The sequence below is a fragment of the Gadus morhua genome, chromosome 5, assembly GCF_902167405.1.
Source record: "Gadus morhua chromosome 5, gadMor3.0, whole genome shotgun sequence".
Classification (NCBI taxonomy): domain Eukaryota; kingdom Metazoa; phylum Chordata; class Actinopteri; order Gadiformes; family Gadidae; genus Gadus; species Gadus morhua.
This window is the reverse complement of record NC_044052.1, coordinates 23,447,855-23,470,354: the sequence shown is the minus strand read 5'-3', so window position 1 is coordinate 23,470,354 and position 22,500 is coordinate 23,447,855. Positions and strand designations below refer to the sequence as shown.

The 22,500-nt window shown below is 52.1% G+C and overlaps 3 protein-coding genes across 3 annotated transcripts in view; 1 reads left to right on the top strand and 2 right to left on the bottom strand.

The window, feature by feature from the left end:
• Positions 1-4,253, bottom strand: part of akap6 (A kinase (PRKA) anchor protein 6) — a 31,814-nt gene extending 27,561 nt beyond the window's left edge. The window contains exon 1 of the mRNA XM_030357451.1: positions 3,929-4,253. The gene's annotated coding sequence lies outside the window, so the exon portion shown is untranslated. The remainder of the gene's footprint in view (positions 1-3,928) is intronic.
• LOC115544457 (uncharacterized) overlaps positions 1-22,500 on the top strand; it is a 993,561-nt gene that overhangs the window by 115,108 nt on the left and 855,953 nt on the right. The gene's annotated exons all lie outside the window — the stretch shown is intronic.
• arhgap5 (Rho GTPase activating protein 5) overlaps positions 7,195-22,500 on the bottom strand; it is a 15,378-nt gene continuing 72 nt past the window's right edge. The window contains exons 1-7 of the mRNA XM_030357429.1: positions 22,280-22,500; positions 11,435-15,322; positions 9,331-9,484; positions 9,019-9,096; positions 8,642-8,773; positions 8,421-8,526; positions 7,195-7,669 (exon numbers count right to left, since the gene is read on the bottom strand). The exon at positions 22,280-22,500 is cut by the window's right edge and continues 72 nt beyond it. Coding sequence (XP_030213289.1) covers positions 7,345-7,669; positions 8,421-8,526; positions 8,642-8,773; positions 9,019-9,096; positions 9,331-9,484; positions 11,435-15,151 — 4,512 coding nt within the window. The 5' untranslated portion in view covers positions 15,152-15,322; positions 22,280-22,500 and the 3' untranslated portion in view covers positions 7,195-7,344. The remainder of the gene's footprint in view (positions 7,670-8,420; positions 8,527-8,641; positions 8,774-9,018; positions 9,097-9,330; positions 9,485-11,434; positions 15,323-22,279) is intronic.

Genomic DNA, 22,500 nt, shown 5'->3' with positions numbered 1-22,500 from the left:
ACCACGTAGCCGGAGAGAACAGAACCACGTAGCCGGAGCTAACAGAACCACGTAGCCGGAGCTAACAGAACCACGTAGCCGGAGCTAACAGAACCACGTAGCCGGAGCTAACAGAACCACGTAGCCGGAGCTAACAGAACCACGTAGCCGGAGCTAACAGAACCACGTAGCCGGAGCTAACAGAACCACGTACCCGGAGCTAACAGAACCACGTAGTCGGAGCTAACAGAACCACGTAGCCGGAGCTAACAGAACCACGTAGCCGGAGCTAACAGAACCACGTAGCCGGAGCGAACAGTATCTAACAGAAGAACGTAGTCCGAGCTAACATAACAACGTAGCCGCCGGAGCTAGCAGAAAAATGTAGCCCGAGTTGGCAGAACAACGTAGTCTGAGCTAACAGAACCACGTACCCGGAGCTAACAGAACCACGTACCCGGAGCTCACAGAACCACGTAGTCGGAGATAACAGAACCACGTAGTCGGAGATAACAGAACCACGTAGCCGGAGCTAACAGAACCACGTAGCCGGAGCGAACAGTAGCTAACAGAAGAACGTAGTCCGAGCTAACATAACAACGTAGCCGCCGGAGCTAGCAGAAAAATGTAGCCCGAGTTGGCAGAACAACGTAGTCTGAGCTAACAGAACCATGTAGTCGGAGCTAACAGAACAACGTAGCCGGAGCTAAAAGAAGGACATAGTCTGAGCTAACAGAGCAACGTAGTCTGAGCTAAAAGAAGAACATAGTCTGAGCTAACAGAGCAACGTAGTCCGAGCTAACAGAGCAACGTAGTCCGAGCTAACAGAACAACGTAGTCTGAGCTAACAGAACAACGTAGTCGGAGCTAGCAGAACAACGTAGCCGGAGCTAAGAGAAGAACATAGTCTGAGCTAACAGTAGCTAACAACGTAGTCTGAGCTAACAGAGCAACGTAGTCGGAGCTAAAAGAAGAACATAGTCTGAGCTAACAGTAGCTAACAACGTAGTCGGAGCTAGCAGAACAACGTAGTCGGAGCTAGCTATTGTGTATGGCATGAATGCGAGGACGGATGAGGAGATGGAACAATAGAGTGATTCAGGCAGTGTTATCATTGCTCACCATGGTTACTGCTACCACGGCTACCAGAGGTGGGAATGGGGGTTCGGTGTGTTTGTGTGTGTTTGTCTGTGTGTGTTACCACGCGGATATAAACATTATTGTTTACATACATACCATGCTAACATACATAATGTTATCACGTCTATTGACGTTATTGTTTGCATATACACCATGCTAACATCCATAATGTTATTAGCAAGTCTATATAAACATTATGGTTTACATAAATCCCATGCTAACATTCATAACGTTAACACGTGTATCTAAACATTATTGTTTATATACACACCATGCTAACATCCATAATGTTATCACCGCGTCTATGCCTCTGGCTGTGATTGGATAGCTCTACAACCAATCAGGGTAAGCGAAATGTGTGGTTCATCAGCGACAGCCATCTCGGTTTATGAAAACGTCTCAACCCTGCTCCCATAGGGCACTCCTCTGCCCAGTTATCGAGTAATACCCGCCCCTTATTAGATGAAGGTTTGTGATTGGCCCGACCCGGGCCAGGTGCGAACGGGAGAGGCCAGAGCCAATCAAACATGAGCTCCAGATTCTTCTGGTTAACATTACCAGTGTTACTCCTCGATTAGAATCATTGAGCACAAATGTTATTTGTTACACGTTATCTAGATGTACATATTGTACAATCATTGATTCTTTGGCTGTGATTAGATATGACCTGAATATCTTGAGAGATCTTCCAGATTGCCACCCTTTATAAGGGTTCAGTTAGCGGAAGGTTAGTAGCATTTTAAGATAATAGGACTAGCCTGAGACATGCCGACCTCAGCCACCACCATTGTATAACTCACACAGCGTCAAGTCTTCAGCTTTGCGGTCCCCATCATCAACGCAGGCTACTGCCCAACTCTGGCCTACTTCTTTCCTCTCTTCTGACACTCTCCCATCCTTTAAACAGGCCCTCAAAACCCTCATTTCCACGATCGCTTCCACCACATAACCTTCTCTTAACTGCTCCTAGTTGTATCTACCTATTCTAGTTTGTTAGCTACCTATTTTATTTGATCCCATTTGATCTTTGTGTTCGCTGTGTAAAGCGTCTTTGAGTATTTTGGAAAGCGCTATATAAGTTGAATGTTTTATTATTAGTCACCTTTCTATCTCCTCATGTCGGGGCCTCTCTGACACCTTTCCTCCTTCTGTCCCCTCCTCACCTCTCTGTCTCCTAATGTCTCCTCCTTCTGTCCCCTCCTCACCTCTCTGTCTCCTAATGTCTCCTCCTTCTGTCCCCTCCTCACCTCTCTGTCTCCTAATGTCTCCTCCTTCTGTCCCCTCCTCACCTCTCTGTCTCCTAATGTCTCCTCCTTCTGTCCCCTCCTCACCTCTCTGTCTCCTAATGTCTCCTCCTTCTGTCCCCTCCTCACCTCTCTGTCTTCTAATGTCTCCTCCTTCTGTCCCCTCCTCACCTCTCTATCTCCTAATGTCTCCTCCTTCTGTCCCCTCCTCACCTCTCTATCTCCTAATGTCTCCTCCTTCTGTCCCCTCCTCACCTCTCTGTCTCCTAATGTCTCCTCCTTCTGTCCCCTCCTCACCTCTCTGTCTCCTAATGTCTCCTCCTTCTGTCCCCTCCTCACCTCTCTGTCTTCTAATGTCTCCTCCTTCTGTCCCCTCCTCACCTCTCTATCTCCTAATGTCTCCTCCTTCTGTCCCCTCCTCACCTCTCTGTCTCCTAATGTCTCCTCCTTCTGTCCCCTCCTCACCTCTCTATCTCCTAATGTCTCCTCCTTCTGTCCCCTCTCCTCCTCCCTATCTCCTCATGTCGCCTCCTTCCCTAACGGGACCCGGGTGACATCATTCCCTAAGTGGTGACATCACTTCCTGGAAGCTTCCTGGGTTGGTGGTCCCTGCCCCTTCCGTCCCCCCACCCCATCCACACACACACACACACACACACACACACACACACACACACACACACACGCACACACGCACGCACGCACGCACACACACACACACACACACACACACACACACGTTGTTTGATATATATGATGGAACAACAATACACACTCTCTCTCTCTCTCTCTCTCTCTCTCTCTCTCTCTCTCTCTCTCTCTCTCTCTCTCTCTCTCTCTCTCTCTCTCTCTCTCTCACACACTAGTTGAAAGATGACGGGGATCCAGAAGGAAGTGATGTCATCACTTCTTCACATGCCATCACCATCATCATCATCACGACAAGAAGATAAGATCTGCAACTCAGGACACACAACAACCTCTAACAACCCCCCTGAACAACACACATTACAACTACACCACAACAACACACACACACACACACAAACATACAGCATTAACCATAAACAATTAGACCACAACACACACACTCACAGCCTACACAAACCAACCACCGCAGCTCAATACACAAACGGTTGTGTTGGCGGTGAAGAAGACAACACAACAGAGGGAGAGGCAGAGATAAAGGTGTTGGCCTATCCCTCCATGCTGCGACGGGAGGGATAGGCCACACACACACACACACACACACGCATACACACAGACACAGACACAGACACACACACACACATACACACACACACACACACACACACACACACCCTGCAGTCTGACCTAGTCTCTCCCTCTTTTTCAAAACATTAGCATTGAAACGGCTCATTAAAGCATTCCACAGGATTAGAACACAAACACGCACGCACACACACACACACACACACACACACACACACACACACCCACACACACACACACACACACACACACACACACACACACACACACACACACACACACGCAGACACGCACACACAATGTAGATCGAACATGAAAACAGCGCTACCTACCTCATCTTCCTCTGCTCTTCTGGAGTCAGCAGCTATAGCGGGACGGAGGGATGGAGAGAGGATGGAGGGAGGGAGGGGTGGAGAGAGGGAGGGTCGGAGGGAGAGAGGGGGGGAGAGAGAGAGGGTGGTGGGTGGTGACTGCCTGTTTTAGGACAAGCCCACCGCAGAGCGTCAGAGAGAGATGCAGCTAACAGTGTAGAAGAGGAAGCTAATGTGTTAGCAATGGAGCAGCTAGCTCAACAGAGAGAGGAGAGAGAGAGGGTGGGAGAGGGAGAGGGATGGAGAGAGAGGGGAAGATGATGCGGCACCTTCTAGAGAGAGAGAGAGAGAGAGAGGGAGGGGGCAGCAGAGGGGCATGAACTGTTACCTAGGAAACTGAAATGATGTGATGGAGAGGGGGTAGCTGCGTTGTGATTGGCTGACGGGGTGTGGTGCTTCCCCCCATAAGAGAGAGCGAGCGGGAGCAAGAGAGAGAGAGGTTTTTCTTAGAGGTTTAAAACTGCTCCCAGCACCACCGTGTGGAACATCAGCCACATAGCCATGTTAACCCTCTTATGTCAACTATTTGATTCTGTTAGATTCAGCTTCATTGTCATTGCACAGTACAACTGAGGTAACGAAATGCTGTTTAGCATCCAAACAGAGGAAAATAGATTGTTATAATAATCTAACATCATTATCATCTAATATCATCCTCATCTGATATCATCATCTAATATGATTATCATCTACTGTCATCATCTAATATCATTATCATCTAATGTCATCATCTAATATCATTATCAATTTATATCTTATATTATTATCATCTTATATAGTATAATATTTAAATTCATTAGCATCTAATATTGTCATCTTATACCATTATTGACTAATATCATTATCATCTAATATCCTCTAATACCATTAACATCAAATAGCATTATCATCTTATTAAATCTTATATCATTAGCATCTTATATCGTCTAATATCATCATCCTTTTATACATCATCATCTAATACTGTATATCTAATATTATATAATATTGTTTATCTAATATCTATTATAACTAACTGCATAATTTAATGCTTTTAATATTTGTAGATGAGTGTTTTAATGCTGCATTCAATCAAACAAAACACCCCACTCCATAGTTGGAAAAACAAAACTTTATTTGGAAACATTATGGAGAAAGAAAGGTTGCTTTAGAGTTTCTCATTTGACAAAATGTTTATTTACTATAATACACAGCAGATGAGGTTAAAGTGGGACTCGGTTTGTACACCAGTTTGAGGAAGCAAGCAGATCTTATGAACAAAATGATGACGACAGTCTTATGGTTGATGGGAATCTACATTAAAAACCTTAAATCATCAACAATAGACTGTGGGTAGAACCTCCCCTCGTCTGTTGTAGGAGTGCCTCAACGCCTTCATCTCGGCCCCCCAGAGACGCATTCAGTGGTCCCTGGGTCCCTGGGTCCCCCCCCCCCCCCCCAACCAGAGGACACTTCTGGTCCCCCCCTAGAAGGCAGTGCCCACCGAGCTCATCACATGAAGGTTACGTGGTCTACGAGGATCTACGGCGTGTCTAGCGGCGGTGTGCTATAGTGTGCAGAGCGATGAGCGTCCCACCTCTAAGGGGTCGGCGTGGGTCCCTCTGGGCCCCTCTGGACTCAGCCTGAATTCCCTTTAAGTCCCTGAACTAAGAAAGGAGAGAGGGCCAACAGGAAGACCATATTCAAAGATTCTGGAGGATTCTAGGTCAGAACAATGTGCTTATCTTTACACGCTCCGCTCAAATACTTCTGTGGGGTGGGGTGGGTAGGTTCAGGTTCAGGTCCCCCCCCCCCCAGCATGTTGACTGTAGGCTCCACTCCCGTGGGGCTACACGTCCACTCTCCATGTCAACGCAACAGAGGCCTTCAGGGAGGACTCGTGTTCCTCGGGTGAGAACACGGACCTCTGGTCAGCGCACAAAGGGGACCTGTTGGGACACAGCAGCTCACCGAGGACAGTCCTCAGTCCTACGTACGAGAAATCCAGTTTGTCCTGTTCTGTTCTGGGGGAGGGGGAGGGCCAGGGAGGGGGGAGAGCAGGAAGGCAGGGGGGTGGGGGAGAGAGTGGGACGAGCAACAGCAGGTTTGAACACGTTGATCAGAATCTTCTGGAAAACACTGTAGGGAAGAAGACAGAAGCAGCGGTCCGTGGTGTGGGGAGGACGCCACGTCGCTCCGAGACAAGAGGTTGTAGTGTGAGCTGAGTACCGCGGCAACGCCACCCCTCAGCTTCTTTAGATTTATTATATAGATTTATTTATATACTTTTATAGATTTCTCTCCTCTACTTTAGGGAAACTATTTCTGACTTATAACCAAAAATATGCGACATCCAGGGATGGAGCGGCCTCGGGACCAGTGAAGGTTAAAACAAGACATGCTACTGAGTGACCCCTCGCCGCGACCCGTCCAGAACGCATTGCACTGCAGTCCAGACGGACAGGGGCCCTCCATGTTGCTCCACACACACACACACACACACACACACACACACACACACACACACACACACACACACACACACACACACACACACACACACACACACACACACACACACACACACACACTTAAAAAAAAAAGAAAAACGACAGAAGCGTCTGCTGATGAAAAACGATACAAAACATAAACTTGACGCATGCGTGTGCCGTCTTTAGGGTCAACGTTCACCAGTACTTTAACACCAGGGTTTCTCTCTCTCACCACCTGGTGAGGGAATTAGATCCCCTCACCTCCATCTCGAAGGCCCCAAACCCAGCCTGGGCCTGTAGTATTAGAGGAGCCCAGGTAAGCAGGGACCCGACCGCGGGCGCTGGAGGCCCCTAGTGTGCTATACCATCAACAAAGTCCTTCTGGCGCCTGGTGGCTCCCAGTGCCCTCTAATCGCACCTAGTGGTCCGTACTGGCTCCTAGGGAACTCTAGTTACCCCTAGTGACCACTTGTGGCCCCTAGGGCTCCTAGTGACTTCGAGTGGTCAATAGTGTCTCCTAGTGGTCCCTGGGGGGACCTGCTGTCTCTCAGTGGCCCCTAGTGGTTCTGTGTTCCGGGGCCAGGGGAAGGCAGGTGTGTGGGGCCAGGCCGCGGCTGTCCCGGGGTCGGGTTAGGCGGGTCCAGGATCGCCCCACACGCTAGTGGTTATCAGAGCCGTCGACAGCCAGAGTGTCTTTGAGCAAATAAAGAAAAAAAACACGACATCTCCATTCAGTCAGACACACACACACACACACACACACACACACACACACACACACACACACACACACACACACACACACACACACACACACACACACACACACACACACACACACACACACACACACACACACACACACCCGTTCTGACCCCTCCTGTAGTCTGAGTGTGGGGGCGCCCTCTAGAGGAGGAGGGGGTCCTGGGGCAGGGAGTGCTGGATCTGCTGGGGCTGCAGCGGGGGGGGCAGCTGCAGGGGCAGCAGGACCTCCACCATGTTGTGGCAGTGGTGCGGCGGGGGCGTGCCCTCGCTGCTGGAGCTGTCGGCCACCTCGCCGCCGTAGAAGAAGTAGAGGCTCTGGCGGATGAAGTCCTCCACCACGGCCTGGCTCAGCTTGGTGGTGGACAGCGTCTCGGGGTTCTCGAAGTCGGGCCGCATCAGGGTGGGCCAGAAGCAGATGGACAGGTTCTCCGCCGTCATCAGGGTGGTCTTGCTCTGTTGGCTCACCCTGTGGAGACGCCGCATCGTCACGCACGACATCGTCACCGGGTCACGCACGACATCGTCACCGGGTCACGCACGACATCGTCACCGGGTCACGCACGACATCGTCACCGGGTCACGCACGACATCGTCACCGGGTCACGCACGACATCGTCACCGGGTCACGCACGACATCGTCACGCACGACATCAGCATTTGTGGAACTCTGCATCACATCGTCTGCCCTGTGACTAAAGGTCTTCTGCCTCCATGTTCAGGTGAGTGGTGATACGTGTGTGAAGGGGAGTTACCTGTTCAGGTGAGTGATGCTATATGTTTTAGGGAGTTACCTGTTCAGGTGAGTGATGCTTTATGTGTGAAGGACAAGGTGAGTTACCTGTTCAGGCGAGTGATGATACGTGTGTGAAGGACAAGGTGAGTTACCTGTTCAGGTGAGTGATGCTTTATGTGTTCAGGTGCGTTACCTGTTCAGGTGAGTGATGCGTTATGTTTTAGGGAGTTACCTGTTCAGGTGAGTGACGCTCTATGTGTGAAGGAGTGTTACCTGTTCAGGTGAGTGATGCTTTATGTGTTGAGGTGCGTTACCTGTTCTGGTGAGTGATGCGTTATGTTTTAGGGAGTTACCTGTTCAGGTGAGTGACGCTCTATGTGTGAAGGTGCGTTACCTGTTCAGGTGAGTGATGATATAGGTGTGAGGGTGAGTCAGTTACCTGTTCAGGTGAGTGATGATATAGGTGTGAGGGTGAGTCAGTTACCTGTTCAGGTGAGCGATGATATATTTGAAGACCAGGTAGTTGACAGGAGGGAACTTGTTGACAATCTCTCGTAACACCTGCAGTCGCTCCATGTAATCTAAGATTTCTGATTAACACACACACAGACACACACACAGACACAGTTAGATACACAATATAAGACACTTAATAAATATTGAACCTGAAATGGAGTATGTGCGTGTGCGTGTGTGTGCACTGACTGGCTGCCTCCACCAGCTCCGGGTGGAGGGTGTAGGGGATGAGGGGGTCCGGGAGGTCAGCGAAGAAGGCCTTCAGCGCCCCGGCCACCGCGTTCACCGCCACGTCCATCAGAACCAGGTCCAGACCGGTGTCTACCAGGGGGGAAGGGGGAGGAGGGAGATAGGGGAGACAGGGGGAGGAGTGAGACAGGGGGGGGAGAGAGACAGGATGAGGAGTGAGACAGGGCCTGTGTGCATGCTTGCCTGCGTGCGTGCGCGTGGGAGGTGTGTGTGTGTGTGTGTGTGTGTGTGTGTGTGTGTGTGTGTGTGTGTGTGTGTGTGTGTGTGTGTGTGTGTGTGTGTGTGTGTGTGTGTGTGTGTGTGTGTGTGTGTGTTACCTTGATCAAACTGTTTCTGGATGTTGTCCTGGTCCGTCTTGTTTCCACTGACCCGGTACAGCCCCTCCGTGGTCAGCCCTGAGACACGATGGATCAATAGTATTATTGATCACCAGTAGACACACACCTAGCGCCTAATGCCCACACACGTGATCAATAGTATTATTGATCACCAGGAGACACACACCTAGCTCCTGAGATAACTCAAGGCAACAACACTGCAGGGTTAGGCGTTCTACGACTGGTACCGTGTTGGCGTTAAAGTGATCTGCGGTTAGTTAGTAGGTTGAGTTAGTTAGTAGGTTCACCCACCGATGCGCTCGATGTAGTCCACACACTTCTCTATGAAGAGGGGGATGGGTCTCTCTGGGGTCACCAGCGTGTTGAGGGGGACCCCGAAGTAGTTGCTGTCCCAGGTCCTCCTCGTCGGGGGGTACAGGGGCTTCACCGGCTTGGACGATTTGGACTGCACAGAGAGAGAGAGGTGGTCAAAATGGTCTATTGGTCACATGCACAACGGGTACAGACGCAGTCGCTGGCCATGGAGCTCATGAGTCTCAGGCTCCTTCAACGGTGCATCAAAGAAACACAAGTAAGAGAGCTACGCCTAAACAGACAAATAAATAAACTAAAATACTTGACATGCATAATTAGAATAAAATAAAAAATTGAATAATAGCTAACATATAATAGTGACTACGGTATAAATAGAAGCAGTATGACGTGAAATGTAAACAGACATTTTAATCCAGATGTTGACCCTTATAAAGTGGTAAGAGAGAGGATGTGTGGTTAGAGAGTATTGTAAATGAGAGAGTATAGTTAGAGAAACAGAATGAGACAGCAGAGAGAGAGACAGCGAGAGAGAGACAGGGAGAGAGAGAGCGAGAGCGAGAGCGAGAGAGAAAGAGAAAGAGAGACAGAAATGAGAGGGAGAAAGAAAGAAAGAGAAACAGAAAGAAAGAAAGAGAGAATATCTAAGAGAAACAGAATGAGACAGTATGGTTAAAGAGAAGAGTGTATAGTTAAAGAGAGTATAGTGAGTTAGAGAGAGAGTGAGTGAGTGAGTGAGTGAGTGAGTGAGTGAGTGAGTGAGTGAGTGAGTGAGTGAGTGAGTGAGTGAGTGAGTGAGTGAGTGAGTGAGTGAGTGAGTGAGTGAGTGAGTGAGTGAGGAGCAGATTAGATTAGATAAACTGTAATGTCAGTTTTCACAGAAATGTGTCTTGCATTACCCATCTCTTCAGTCCTCATAGCAACACATAAAAACATAAGAATAGTTAGAGAAAGAGAAGGATGGAGTTCTGATAAGGCGGAATACTCAGATGGCAGGGGGGAGAAAGGAGGGAGAGAGGGAGGATAGTGAGGAGGTGGTGGGGTGGTGGCCAGAGTGAAAGAACAGAGTAGGAAGAAGAAAAGATGAATGCCGCTTGATTCAAACCAAAGTCGAGCACTGAACAAGCTGCTCCTTTGATTTCCCACACTCCCCAGCTCTTCAAAGAGTTGTCATGCCGACAGCAGCTCGGGCCGCTCTGATTGGCTGAGATGTGGGCTAGGCGGTAAAGGGCTAGGCTTAACACCTCGCCCTACGTAGCTATGGACTGGTTGCTCCACAAAACTGTAAATCTGCGTGTTCGTAATCCCATTTGCAAATGTGTGAAAGACAGATCTCTAAATGCATACGTATATTAAGAGTTAGACGGAGCGTTCACAGCTCGCCAAACTAACGCCCGTTCAACAGGGGAAACACTCTCACCCCCTCTATGTGGGTCTATAACCTAGCCTATCCAGCCTAAACCAGCCGTAACTAGCCTAAACAAGCCTATCCAGCCTAAACCAGCCTTAACCAACCTAAACAAGCCTAAACTAGGCTAAACAAGCCTAAACCAGGTTATACCAGCCTAAAACAGGTTTTACTAGCCTAAACCAGGTTATCCCAACCTAAACCAGCCTAAACCAACCTAAACCAGCAGCCAAACTGTCCTGAAAGCTAAAATGTGTGTGATTATTCAGACTAGGGCTGCTTGATTATGGGAAAAATCATAATCACGATTATTTGTCAGTATTGAAATCACGATTATTCAAACGATTATTTTTGACTTTGAAAACATGTTGGATTTATTCAGCATGTCTCTCCCAAAAAAAACTTTGGTAATGAGAACTTTGAAAGTTCGCCTTAAAAACCTACACAAAATGGTCAAAAAGAAAATGTTCCAATCTAAAATAATATAAAGATATGTATCCAGCTGTTCTAGCCTTTCTATAAAAGATACAATTATAAAATATCAATATTATAATTTTTTTATCGAAAAACTAGATTGTTAATCTTTTCGAACTCGCGATCAAAATTCGATTAATTGCCCAGCCCTAACTCAGACCCCACCCACATTCACACCCACCCTCTCTAGACCACACCCACCTTCTTTGGCTCCTTGGGGGCCTTCTTCTTCTTCTTGACCTTCTTGTCGTCCTGCTCGGGGTCCGAGGTGATGGCGGGGTTGTCGATGCCCCCCTTCCAGCCGTCGGTGGGGGACAGCAGGGGGTCCTCCTCGCTGCCCCGGTGGGCGCGCCCCTTCTTCTTCTTCTGCGTGGCGCGCCCCGACTCCTCGCCGTCGCTGTCCGAGTGGAAGCGCCGCTGGTACGCCTTGGTCTTGCTGAACAGGATCTTGGAGCGGTGCTTGTACTTGGACGGCCGGCGGGCGCCCGACCTCCGGTCCAGCCCGTTCTCCTGCTCCCCGCCGTGCAGCCCCCCCAGGGAGCCGCGCGTCCTGACCATGAGGCCGTGCGCGTCCTCGGGCACGGCGTAGATGTCGTCGTTGCCGTAGCCCTTGGCCCTCAGCAGGGTGTCGGCGGGGTCGGCGTAGTTCTCGGAGCCGTCGCCGTCGTCGCCGCGGGCCAGCGTGCCGCGGGGAGAGCGCCGGGTGCTGCGCATGCCCGCCTCGATGGTGCGCACCAGGTTGGGGTCCAGCTTCCGCACGGCGGGCTTGGGGAGCACCGGCTTGGGCAGCACGGGCGGCGGCACCTTGTGGTTGCGGTCGTGGTCGTTGTTGGGCGTGCTGTGGACGGGGTACTCGTTGCCCTCCAGGTCGATGCGGTAGCGGGCGCGCTCGCTGGGCGTGGGCAGGAGCTGCACGTCGTCCCCGATGGGGCTGTAGGGGGGCGGGGCCTCCGTGTCCTCCTCCGAGTCGTAGTAGGGGTTGTAGACGGGGGAGTGGCTGTGCGGCGAGGACGGGAACACGTCCTCGCCGGCCGCCGTGGTGGTGGAGCAGTCGCGGGACGAGCTGTCCTGCATGAAGGCGTTCTCGATGCCCGGCTTCCTCTCCAGCACGTGGTTGAAGAACGGCGTGAACACCTCCGTCTGCCGGTGGTACTGCGACAGCGAGTACAGCGCCGTGAACTTGGCCGCGATCTCCGTGGCGATGTGCTCCCCTTCCGTCATCAGCTCCTTGATGGCGTCGTTCTCGAAGAAGTCCGCCTGGCTGTCGGTGATGGCCACCATCTGCACGGGGATGACGTCCTGCACCTCGGCCAGGAAGGCGCGCAGCGTGGCCATGGAGGCCTTGCGCTTGGCCGAGTACACCAGGATGTAGCCGTGCACCAGCTCGTCCTTGCGCACGCCGATGGAGCTGTGGTAGGACAGCACCGTCACCTGGATCCTCCGCCGGGTGTCCCCGATGATCTTGTCCAGGACGAGGGTGTTGCCCTGGCCGGGCTGGCCCGCGCTGCAGCACTGGGAGTCCAGGAACGGGGAGAGGATGAGGTCCACGCTGAAGGGGTCCCAGCACATGGCGCACATGACGATCCGCAGGTCCGTCTCAGACATGTCCTTGATGGAGGGCAGGGGGCTCAGGACGTCGGAGTTGTGCTTCAGCCCCTCCAGCACGGCCCGGAGGGCCTGCTTCACCTGCTGCTCGTTGAACTTCCGGGGGAACGCCCCCGAGGGGATGTCCACGAACGTACACTGCAGCTTATTGGCCAGCTGTTGGCCCTGGTGACGCAGGATGGGCGTGTTCTTACACACGGCGTCCCTCTGATTGGCCAGCACCAGGATGAAGGGCAGCGGCTGTGCGAAGCGCTCCCTGCGGCTCTGCGATATCTCCGCCCGGATCCGGCCGATGCAGTCGCCCACGCCGTTCAGGCTCTCGATGGAGCTGAAGACGCAGAAGCAGCCGTGGGGCTTGAAGGTGGAGACCCAGTTGTGGCTGAAGAGCAGCGTGGAGTTGACGTCCACCGGGAGCAGCTCCAGCTCGTAGATCTGCCCGTCCAGCGCGTACTCGTGGTCCGTGGACTGCGCTCGGATCTCGTTGGCCAGCTCCTGGGCCAGCCCCTCCTTGCCCAGTAGGCAGAGGTTGATCTTGTCGATGTTGGGGGTGTTGTAGTAGTGGTTGGAGCGGCCTTGGTCCAGCTGCACCAGGCGGTTGGCGAGGACCTGCTCCACCTTCAGGTCCACGCAGCTCTGGCCGCTCAGACACGTCTGCTTGGTGGGGTGGTAGACGAAGCCGATGTGCTTGAGGAGCAGCGACTCGCGGTCGGGGACCAGCTTCTGCAGTGCCCGGTACCGGGGCTCCTCGTTCAGCACGCAGTGGATCTCGCTCATCTTGTCGCAGCTCGGAGTGGCGTTCAGATCCAGGTCGTAGAACAGCTCCGCGTGCTCAAACAGCATCTCCTGGAAGTCCTCTTTGGCGCGCTCAACGATCTCGAGCTGGTGCCGGCTGTAGACGTCGCGCCGGTCCGACTCGGTGATGTACTTGTAGGCCTCGTCCTCCATGACGAAGCACATGACCTCCTCCCAGGGCTGCCCGGCCCCGATGAAGTGCACCCGCTCCAGGGTCTTCTTGAAGCGGTCCTTCATCTCCACCCGCCTCTTCTCGGAGAACAGGTGCTGCACGTGGTTCTGGTAGATGCGCTCGCCGTCCTGCGTCTTCAGGAGGTCAAAGGGCACGCGGCGGTCGCTGTTGTCGATGTGGTCCGACTCATCCCAGGGCGGGCGCTCCAGCACCACGAACCAGCACTGGAAGTCCGGCCGGCTCCGGATCAGGCTCTGGGCCTCGGACCAGGTGAGGTGCTCCACCTCCTCCAGGTTGTTGAGGAGGTTGTTGAGGGTCTTGGGCAGCGCGGTGAGGTACTCCTCCCTGCGCCTCCTGATGTGCTCCTGTTTGAGCTGCGCGCTGTGCCGGGTGAAGGTGTTGCGGGCCTTGCGGGTCCCCTCCATGATGATGTAGTCCTCGTAGTCCGGCTGTCCCTTTAGCTGGTTCATCACCTGCTTCCACGTGATGTGGTAGTCCCGGACCGTCTGCAACACCACCTTCTCGAAGCGGTCCGTCACCATGGCGACGTGCTGCCTCTGCACCTTGTAGGCGTCCAGGTAGGACACCGTCTTGGGCTTCCCCCGCGTCTTGTCCATCTGCTGGATGAGGGCGTGGAAGCAGAGGTCCACGTTGATGCTGGTGCGCGCCGACGTCTCCACCACCACCAGGTTCTTCTTGCTGGCGGCGAAGGACTGCAGGTCCCTCAGGTGCTGCTCCACGCACTCGTCGCACTTGGTGGCGGCGAGCACGATGGGCTTTTTCGTCTTGCCGATCTGCGCGTAGAGGCTCCCCACGAACTTCATCTGGTCGTCGAACTTCCTGTTGCAGCCCTTGCTGACGTCGACGCAGAGCATGAAGCCGTCGACGGCCAGCTTCCCGTCGGGCATCTGCCTCTGGTCAAAGTCCTGCTCCAGGCCCAGCTGGTCCGTGCAGATGTACATGAGCTTCTCGGCCGACTGCAGCTTGGCCGACGCCGCCCTCTTGCTGTAGGGCTGCAGGTTGGTGCTGCGGTGCGGGAGGAACGTCTGGTCGTCGATGAACTCCGTCTGCTCGATGAGCTGGATCTTACAGTCCTGCCCGTCGTCGCCGTGGTGCGCCACTTCCCCCCAGTACAGGAAGTGGTCATTGTTGACCACGCGACCCCCGAAGTCTATAGTGCTGAGGACCGACGTGTGCTCCGGGTAGTAGCTGTCGGCGTCCGACCGCACGTAGCGGTTGCACAGGCACGACTTGCCGACGCCGCAGTTCCCCTTGTCCTTCTCTGTGCCCGACAAGCCCACCACGCTGACGGCGAACGTGGGGGGGCGAGCATCCTTGTTTTTGGCCATTATTCACCCCCGCTCATCGCTGACTTGGTCACCTCCAGGAGAAAAAAAGCCCCATTAAAAAGGTCACTCCAGGTCGGAGTTCATCTTGTGCGTTCCTTTGTGGAGGAGAATCCTGCCGTGAGACGGTCCCTTTCTTGGTTGATCAGCACCTCCTGGTAGAGCAGCACCTCCCTGTCAGACACACAGGAGTCACAGTTACACACCAGCATACACAATCTAGATATTCTATATCTATAATACCATATCCTCTTCCTGGAACACAATCCCATGCAGTTTCTTGACACATCTTGCTCACTCTTTAAAAACAGATAAAAACAATTATTAACGTCAACACGGAATTGAACGTCCCACATATTACGGAAAAAGTAAATGCGTGACTCCATGTTTAGTTCCATAATTGTGATTCTATGTTCTTTCATTTGCCCTCTCAATGAGAGTATTTTGATGGATGATGCCAAATATGTTTCAATCAGTGATTAATGATGAGAAAGGCTTAAAACGAAAGCGTTCCTCTAAAAGTGAGAACATGCGGACATCTGGTCAAACATAATGACAGACTGAAAACGCTTCAGTCACGGCATCGTTCCTCCCCCGAGAGTAAGAAGCCAACCAAGAGTTATATAAAGAAGAGGGAGGGGATATAAATGGCATGAGAATCCAGCTCTTTGACAGCCGATGACCTAGAAATGATTCGCCTCGCTGCGGGAATCGCACTGCTCACTGATTTGTAATTCATCAAAACGCCAACATTGGGATTAGGGCAGGCGACGGTAATCTGATTACAGTTAAATTTTGATGGATTAGGATTACTAGTCACAGCACAGCCAGGGCTCCAGAGGAACTAATCGATGCCGATGAGAAACTATATGAAAATGTCACGTCAACATTATCCCGGACAAAATAATAAAATGATCACGCTTCATGATAGAGGGTTAAATTTAGGACTAAGATAAGGGATAGATGGTTAAGGTTAGGACTAAGACATGTAATAGAGGGTAATGGTCAGGACTAAGATAAGGGATAGATGTTTAAGGTTAGGACTAAGATAAGTGATAGAGGGTTAAGGTCAGGACTAAGATAAGGCATAGATGTTTAAGGTTAGGACTAAGATAAATGATAGAGGGTTAAGATTAGGACTAAGATATGTTATAGAGGGTTAATTTTAGGACTAAGATAAGTGATAGAGGGTTAAGTTTAGGACTAAGATAAGTGATATAGGGTTAAGGTTAGGACTAAGATATGTGACAGAGGGTTAAGGTTAGGACTAAAATAAGGGATAGATGTTTAAGGTTAGGACTAAGACATGTGATAGAGGATAAAGGTTAGGACTAAGATAAGTGATAGAGAGTTAAGGTTAGGACTAAGATAAGTTATAGAGTGTTAAGGTTAGAATTACGATAAGTGATATAGGGCTAGGGTTAGGACTAAGATATATAGAGGGTTACGCTTAGAACTAAGAATTTATAGGGTTAAGGTTAGGACTAAGATGTTAGTCACTGAACACTTGGCCATGACCAGGTTACAAAAGTAGGACTTATTCAAAGAAATCCTCAGAACCACACGACTCTACTAGTCAAAACCACACTACTCACCTCACAGTAGTCTGAATAATAAAGTGAAGGATAATTGTCTTTATAATCCCTCTGTCGGCCCACCTGATAGGCAGAGAGGATCACCCTGCTACAGGAAGCACACCTGAGCCCGAAACGTCAGGTGTGCCACTCCCAGAGATATGATGTCATTCAGTAAACAACAGCTAGTCTGTCAGGTTTGGGAGCGCAGCCATCCGTCTTCCTATTGGCCCACCAGCCAAACCTGAGCCACTACAGGTGCAGTGTTTCCCCTACCATTGTTCAGGCCTGGCGGGCCGCCAGGCCAACGAGCGCCCCCGCCAGGCCAACAACCGGCCAAAAAAAAAATTAAAAATTAAAAAGAGAAAAAAAAAAATAATAAAAAAAAATGCGGTGTCGCGTGTGCGCAGATGATGCCCCATCATAACGGACAATCTGACAGCATTAAGTTATATCATCATTAGCATGGCACCACCAAAAAAACGTAAAAGGGATGAAGGACAAAAAGGTATTTCAAGGTTCTTCCTAAACACGGTGCCAAACGAGAGTACAGGTGGGGAAGAAGGGCGAGTGACAGGTGTGGAGGAACACGTCAGAGGGGCAGAGGGAGGAGATCATTATCTCATCCCAACACTTGTCAGTGTTGAATCATTATCAACCTGTGATGGCTAAGCAAGTGTTTTATACGGAAATAACCAACAAATACTCTAGCATCCCGTGAAAAATGTATAACAAATCACGCTATCAGCTCTTACCACCGGGCCTAAAAAAAATTCTAGGGGAAACACTGAGGTGTCACAGGTATAATAAACCCGTGGCATACAGGCGCTACACCACCGGGTAGCTACAGGCGCTACACCACCGGTAGGTACAGGCGCTACACCACCGGTAGGTACAGGCGCTACACCACCGGTAGGTACAGGCGCTACACCACCGGTAGGTACAGGCGCTACACCACCGGTAGGTACAGGCGCTACACCACCGGTAGGTACAGGCGCTACACCACCGGTAGCTACCGGTGCTACACCACCGGTAGCTACACCACCGGTAGCTACAGGTGCTACACCACCGGTAGCTACAGGTGCTACACCACCGGTAGCTACACCACCGGTAGCTACAGGTGCTACACCACCGGTAGCTACACCACCGGTAGCTACAGGTGCTACACCACCGGTAGCTACACCACCGGTAGCTACAGGTGCTACACCACCGGTAGCTACAGGTGCTACACCACAGGTGCTACACCACCGTTAGCTACAGGTGCTAAACCACCGGTGGGTACAGGTGCTACACCACCGGCGGGTACAGGTGCTACACCACCGGCGGGTACAGGTGCTACACCACCGGCGGGTACAGGTGCTACACCACCGGCGGGTACAGGTGCTACACCACCGTTAGCTACACCACCGGTGGGTACAGGTGCTACACCACCGGTGGGTACAGGTGCTACACCACCGGTGGGTACAGGTGCTACACCACCGTTAGCTACAGGTGCTACACCACCGGTGGGTACAGGTGCTACACCAGCGGTGATTACAGGTGCAACACCACCGGTGGGTACAGGTGCTACACCACCGGTAGCTACAGGTGCTACACCACAGGTGCTACACCAGCGGTGGCTACAGGTGCTACACCAGCGGTGGCTACAGGTGCTACACCAGCGGTGGCTACAGGTGCTACACCAGCGGTGGCTACAGGTGCTACACCAGCGGTGGCTACAGGTGCTACACCAGCGGTGGCTACAGGCGCTACACCAGCGGTGGCTACAGGCGCTACACCAGCGGTGGCTACAGGCGCTACACCACCGGTGGCTACAGGCGCTACACCACCGGTGGCTACAGGCGCTACACCACCGGTGGCTACAGGCGCTACACCACCGGTGGGTACAGGCGCTGCACCACCGGTAGCTACAGGTGCTACACCACAGGTGCTACACCAGCGGTGGCTACAGGTGCTACACCAGCGGTGGCTACAGGTGCTACACCAGCGGTGGCTACAGGTGCTACACCACCGATAACCTGAATACATTGAGCACCTATAACGGGACCCACTCCACGCCAGAAAAGGTTATACTAGACCAGGTCTAGTGCACTAGGTCTATGGGGGACCAGGTTATACTAGAGTAGGTCTATGGTGGACCAGGTTATACTAGAGTAGTTCTATGGGGGACCAGGTTATACTAGAGTAGGTCTATGGGGGACCAGGTTATACTAGAGTAGGTCTATGGTGGACCAGGTTATATTAGAGTAGGTCTATGGCGGACCAGGTTATATTAGAGTAGGTCTATGGCGGACCAGGTTATATTAGAGTAGGTCTATGGCGGACCAGGTTATATTAGAGTAGGTCTATGGCGGACCAGGTTATATTAGAGTAGGTCTATGGTGGACCAGGTTATATTAGAGTAGGTCTATGGGGGACCAGGTTATATTAGAGTAGGTCTATGGTGGACCAGGTTATATTAGAGTAGGTCTATGGGGGACCAGGTTATATTAGAGTAGGTCTATGGTGGACCAGGTTATATTAGAGTAGGTCTATGGTGGACCAGGTTATATTAGAGTAGGTCTATGGGGGACCAGGTTATATTAGAGTAGGTCTATGGGGGACCAGGTTATATTAGAGTAGGTCTATGGGGGACCAGGTTATATTAGAGTAGGTCTATGGGGGACCAGGTTATATTAGAGTAGGTCTATGGGGGACCAGGTTCCAGGTTTAGTGGAGCCATCATCCTCACATGTAAACAATGTGAGGATGACGGTAGGGCAACAGCTTCAGACCATTTAATATTCAAAACAACTCTACACACCGACTGTTCTTTCACAATAACCAGCGTTATAACTTGATTCTAAAGTGTCAACAACAAGTTAATGACTGGTCAGTTTGTATTCTAGGTCTGTATTCTCACAGCGGTTAGAAAAGCTTCAGAAACAAGCCAAAAACACTTTGCATATTTAGTTCCACACCAACGCCTTTATTTGCAAGGTCTTTTAAACACATTTAATCAGTGGCAGGGATGCGACGATGTATAAAACATATGTGCGGACATTAGCAGAGAGGAGTTGATTGAGGAGTCAGAGACATGTTAAGGCCCTTTGCATATCGCAGTCTGTCCACTCCCCGTTGTGAGACCAAGAACAACAACGGCAGTCTGTAGTCCACCAGGGCACAGGGGATGGTCCAATACAGGAATAGCAGAAGATCAGAGATCCAGATACCATAGAGAACGTGGATTAATTTACTCTGTTAACATCATCAGCTTCACTCTGGATACTTCAATGGTTAAGGTTGCCTTTCCAAAACTATTATTGGGAAAAGATTGGACTCATAACCTATTGACTGGAGTTGTCTGGTTAATAATCAGTCTGTTTGTGTGTCTTAAAGACACGACAACTGGATCTCTCAGCCCTGGCCGACAGATAAAGGTCGTAAAAGGGATGGGCTCGTATTGTCACTGGTCACAAATGTTTCGAAGTAGTCCTCTGTTATCTATCCGATCTTAATAGCTCGATACCTAAATGCCAAACCCCTAGAGGAGGCGTATCTCCCCGAATACAAGCTCTGAAAGGGAAAATGGAGAGCCGTTCGCAGGTTTAAGGCCGTGGCCAGAGAGCCAGGCCGCGTCCAGGTAAGAGGCCTGGGTACGGGGCCAGAGAGCCAGGCCGCGTCCAGGTAAGAGGCCTGGGTACGGGGCCAGAGAGCCAGGCCGCGTCCAGGTAAGAGGCCTGGGTACGGGGCCAGAGAGCCAGGCCGCGTCCAGGTAAGAGGCCTGGGTACGGGGCCAGAGAGCCAGGCCGCGTCCAGGTAAGAGGCCGGGCTACAGGGCCAGAGAGCCAGGCCGCGTCCAGGTAAGAGGCCTGGGTACGGGGCCAGAGAGCCAGGCCGCGTCCAGGTAAGAGGCCTGGGTACGGGGCCAGAGAGCCAGGCCGCGTCCAGGTAAGAGGCCGGGCTACGGGGCCAGAGAGCCAGGCCGCGTCCAGGTAAGAGGCCTGGGTACGGGGCCAGAGAGCCAGGCCGCGTCCAGGTAAGAGGCCTGGGTACGGGGCCAGAGAGCCAGGCCGCGTCCAGGTAAGAGGCCTGGGTACGGGGCCAGAGAGCCAGGCAGCAAGCAGGTAAGAGGCCTGGGTACGGGGCCAGAGAGCCAGGCAGCAAGCAGGTAAGAGGCCGGGCTACGGGGCCAGAGAGCCAGGCCGCGTCCAGGTAAGAGGCCGGGCTACGGGGCCAGAGAGCCAGGCCGCGTACAGGTAAGAGGCCGGGCTACGGGGCCAGAGAGCCAGGCCGCGTCCAGGTAAGAGGCCGGGCTACGGGGCCAGGTAGGTAGGCAGCCCGCAGGTTAAAGCCTGGGCTACGGGGCCAGGGAGGTGGGCAGCCCGCAGGTTAAAGCCTGGGCTACGGGGCCAGAGAGCTGGGCAGCGAGCAGGTTAGAGGCTTCAGGACAGCTAAGGTCAGAGATCCCCACGAAGCATGGCGTGCTATAATAAAAACCTACTATCTGAGAAGAACACCGAGTGACAGCTGTTACCATTGACCAGGTTATCTGTTGAGCGTTGACACAATGTGGCTCTTCACCAAACAGGCTGAATAAAGTAATCTGTCACACATGGCTGCAGAGGGGTGGTGGGGTGGTGGGGTGGTGGGGTGGTGGGGTGGTGGGGTGGTGGGGTGGTTGGGTGGGGGGGCGGGCTCATCATCTAAACGCTGTTGAACAGGGACTCTGGATCTCACCTCAGTGGAAGACCAGAGGAACTTCATCTTAGTGGAGGACCAGAGGAACCTCACGATGTTACATCAGTGGAGGACCAGATGAACCTCACGATGTTACTTCAGTGGAGAACCAGAGGAACCTCACGATGTCACTTCAGCGGAGGACCAGAGGAACCTCACGATGTCACTTCAGCGGAGGACCAGAGGAACCTCACGATGTCACTTCAGTGGAGGACCAGAGGAACCTCACGATGTCACTTCAGTGGAGGACCAGAGGAACCTCACGATGTCACTTCAGCGGAGGACCAGAGGAACCTCACGATGTCACTTCAGTGGAGGACCAGAGGAACCTCACGATGTCACTTCAGTGGAGGACCAGAGTAACCTCACGATGTTCAGATATGTTGGGAGTCTGTGGGGAAACCGTACATTTGAAGCTCATTTGAACCCATCACCTCGTTGTCCTGCTCCGTGGGGTGAAAGAGCTGCTATCTGCGCCAATGCACCAGGAGATATCAACAACAAAACGCCACATCTAATGTCGTTCTTCCTAAGAAACCCAGAGAGCCAGGTCTGGCCTATCCCCCCGCTGGGATACGCTAGCTGGGTAGCCTAGCCTCAGCCTGCTGGCTAGCAGCAGCTAGCCCCGAAATACGGTGAAACGGAGCTTAATAAACCACAACCGGCCGGTACACGTCTCATATCTCACTTATATCCCAAACTATCTCATATGTATATCATATATACATCATAAATATGCTACACCCTTCTAGACACGGCCCTCAAGTCACAAATTTGGGGAAAATGGCAGTTAGCAACCAGAGCTAACAGCAGAGTGTCTGCGGTCCTCCAAACCCACCTAACATGGTCGCTCCAGCTCTCCTACACCGCGGAGAGGCGGCGGCGGCGCCCGGGAGCCGCGCTGCTCGGCCCGGGGAAGTCGTCACACGTCCCGGGTGGCTGTCACACGTCCCGGCTGGCGGTCCGGCTGGAACAGGGCATCCCAACAGTACAGAACGGGCCGTTTTCATGTATTTCTTGATGTTGGTGGTATGCGATGTAATCCGAAACCCTGACTGT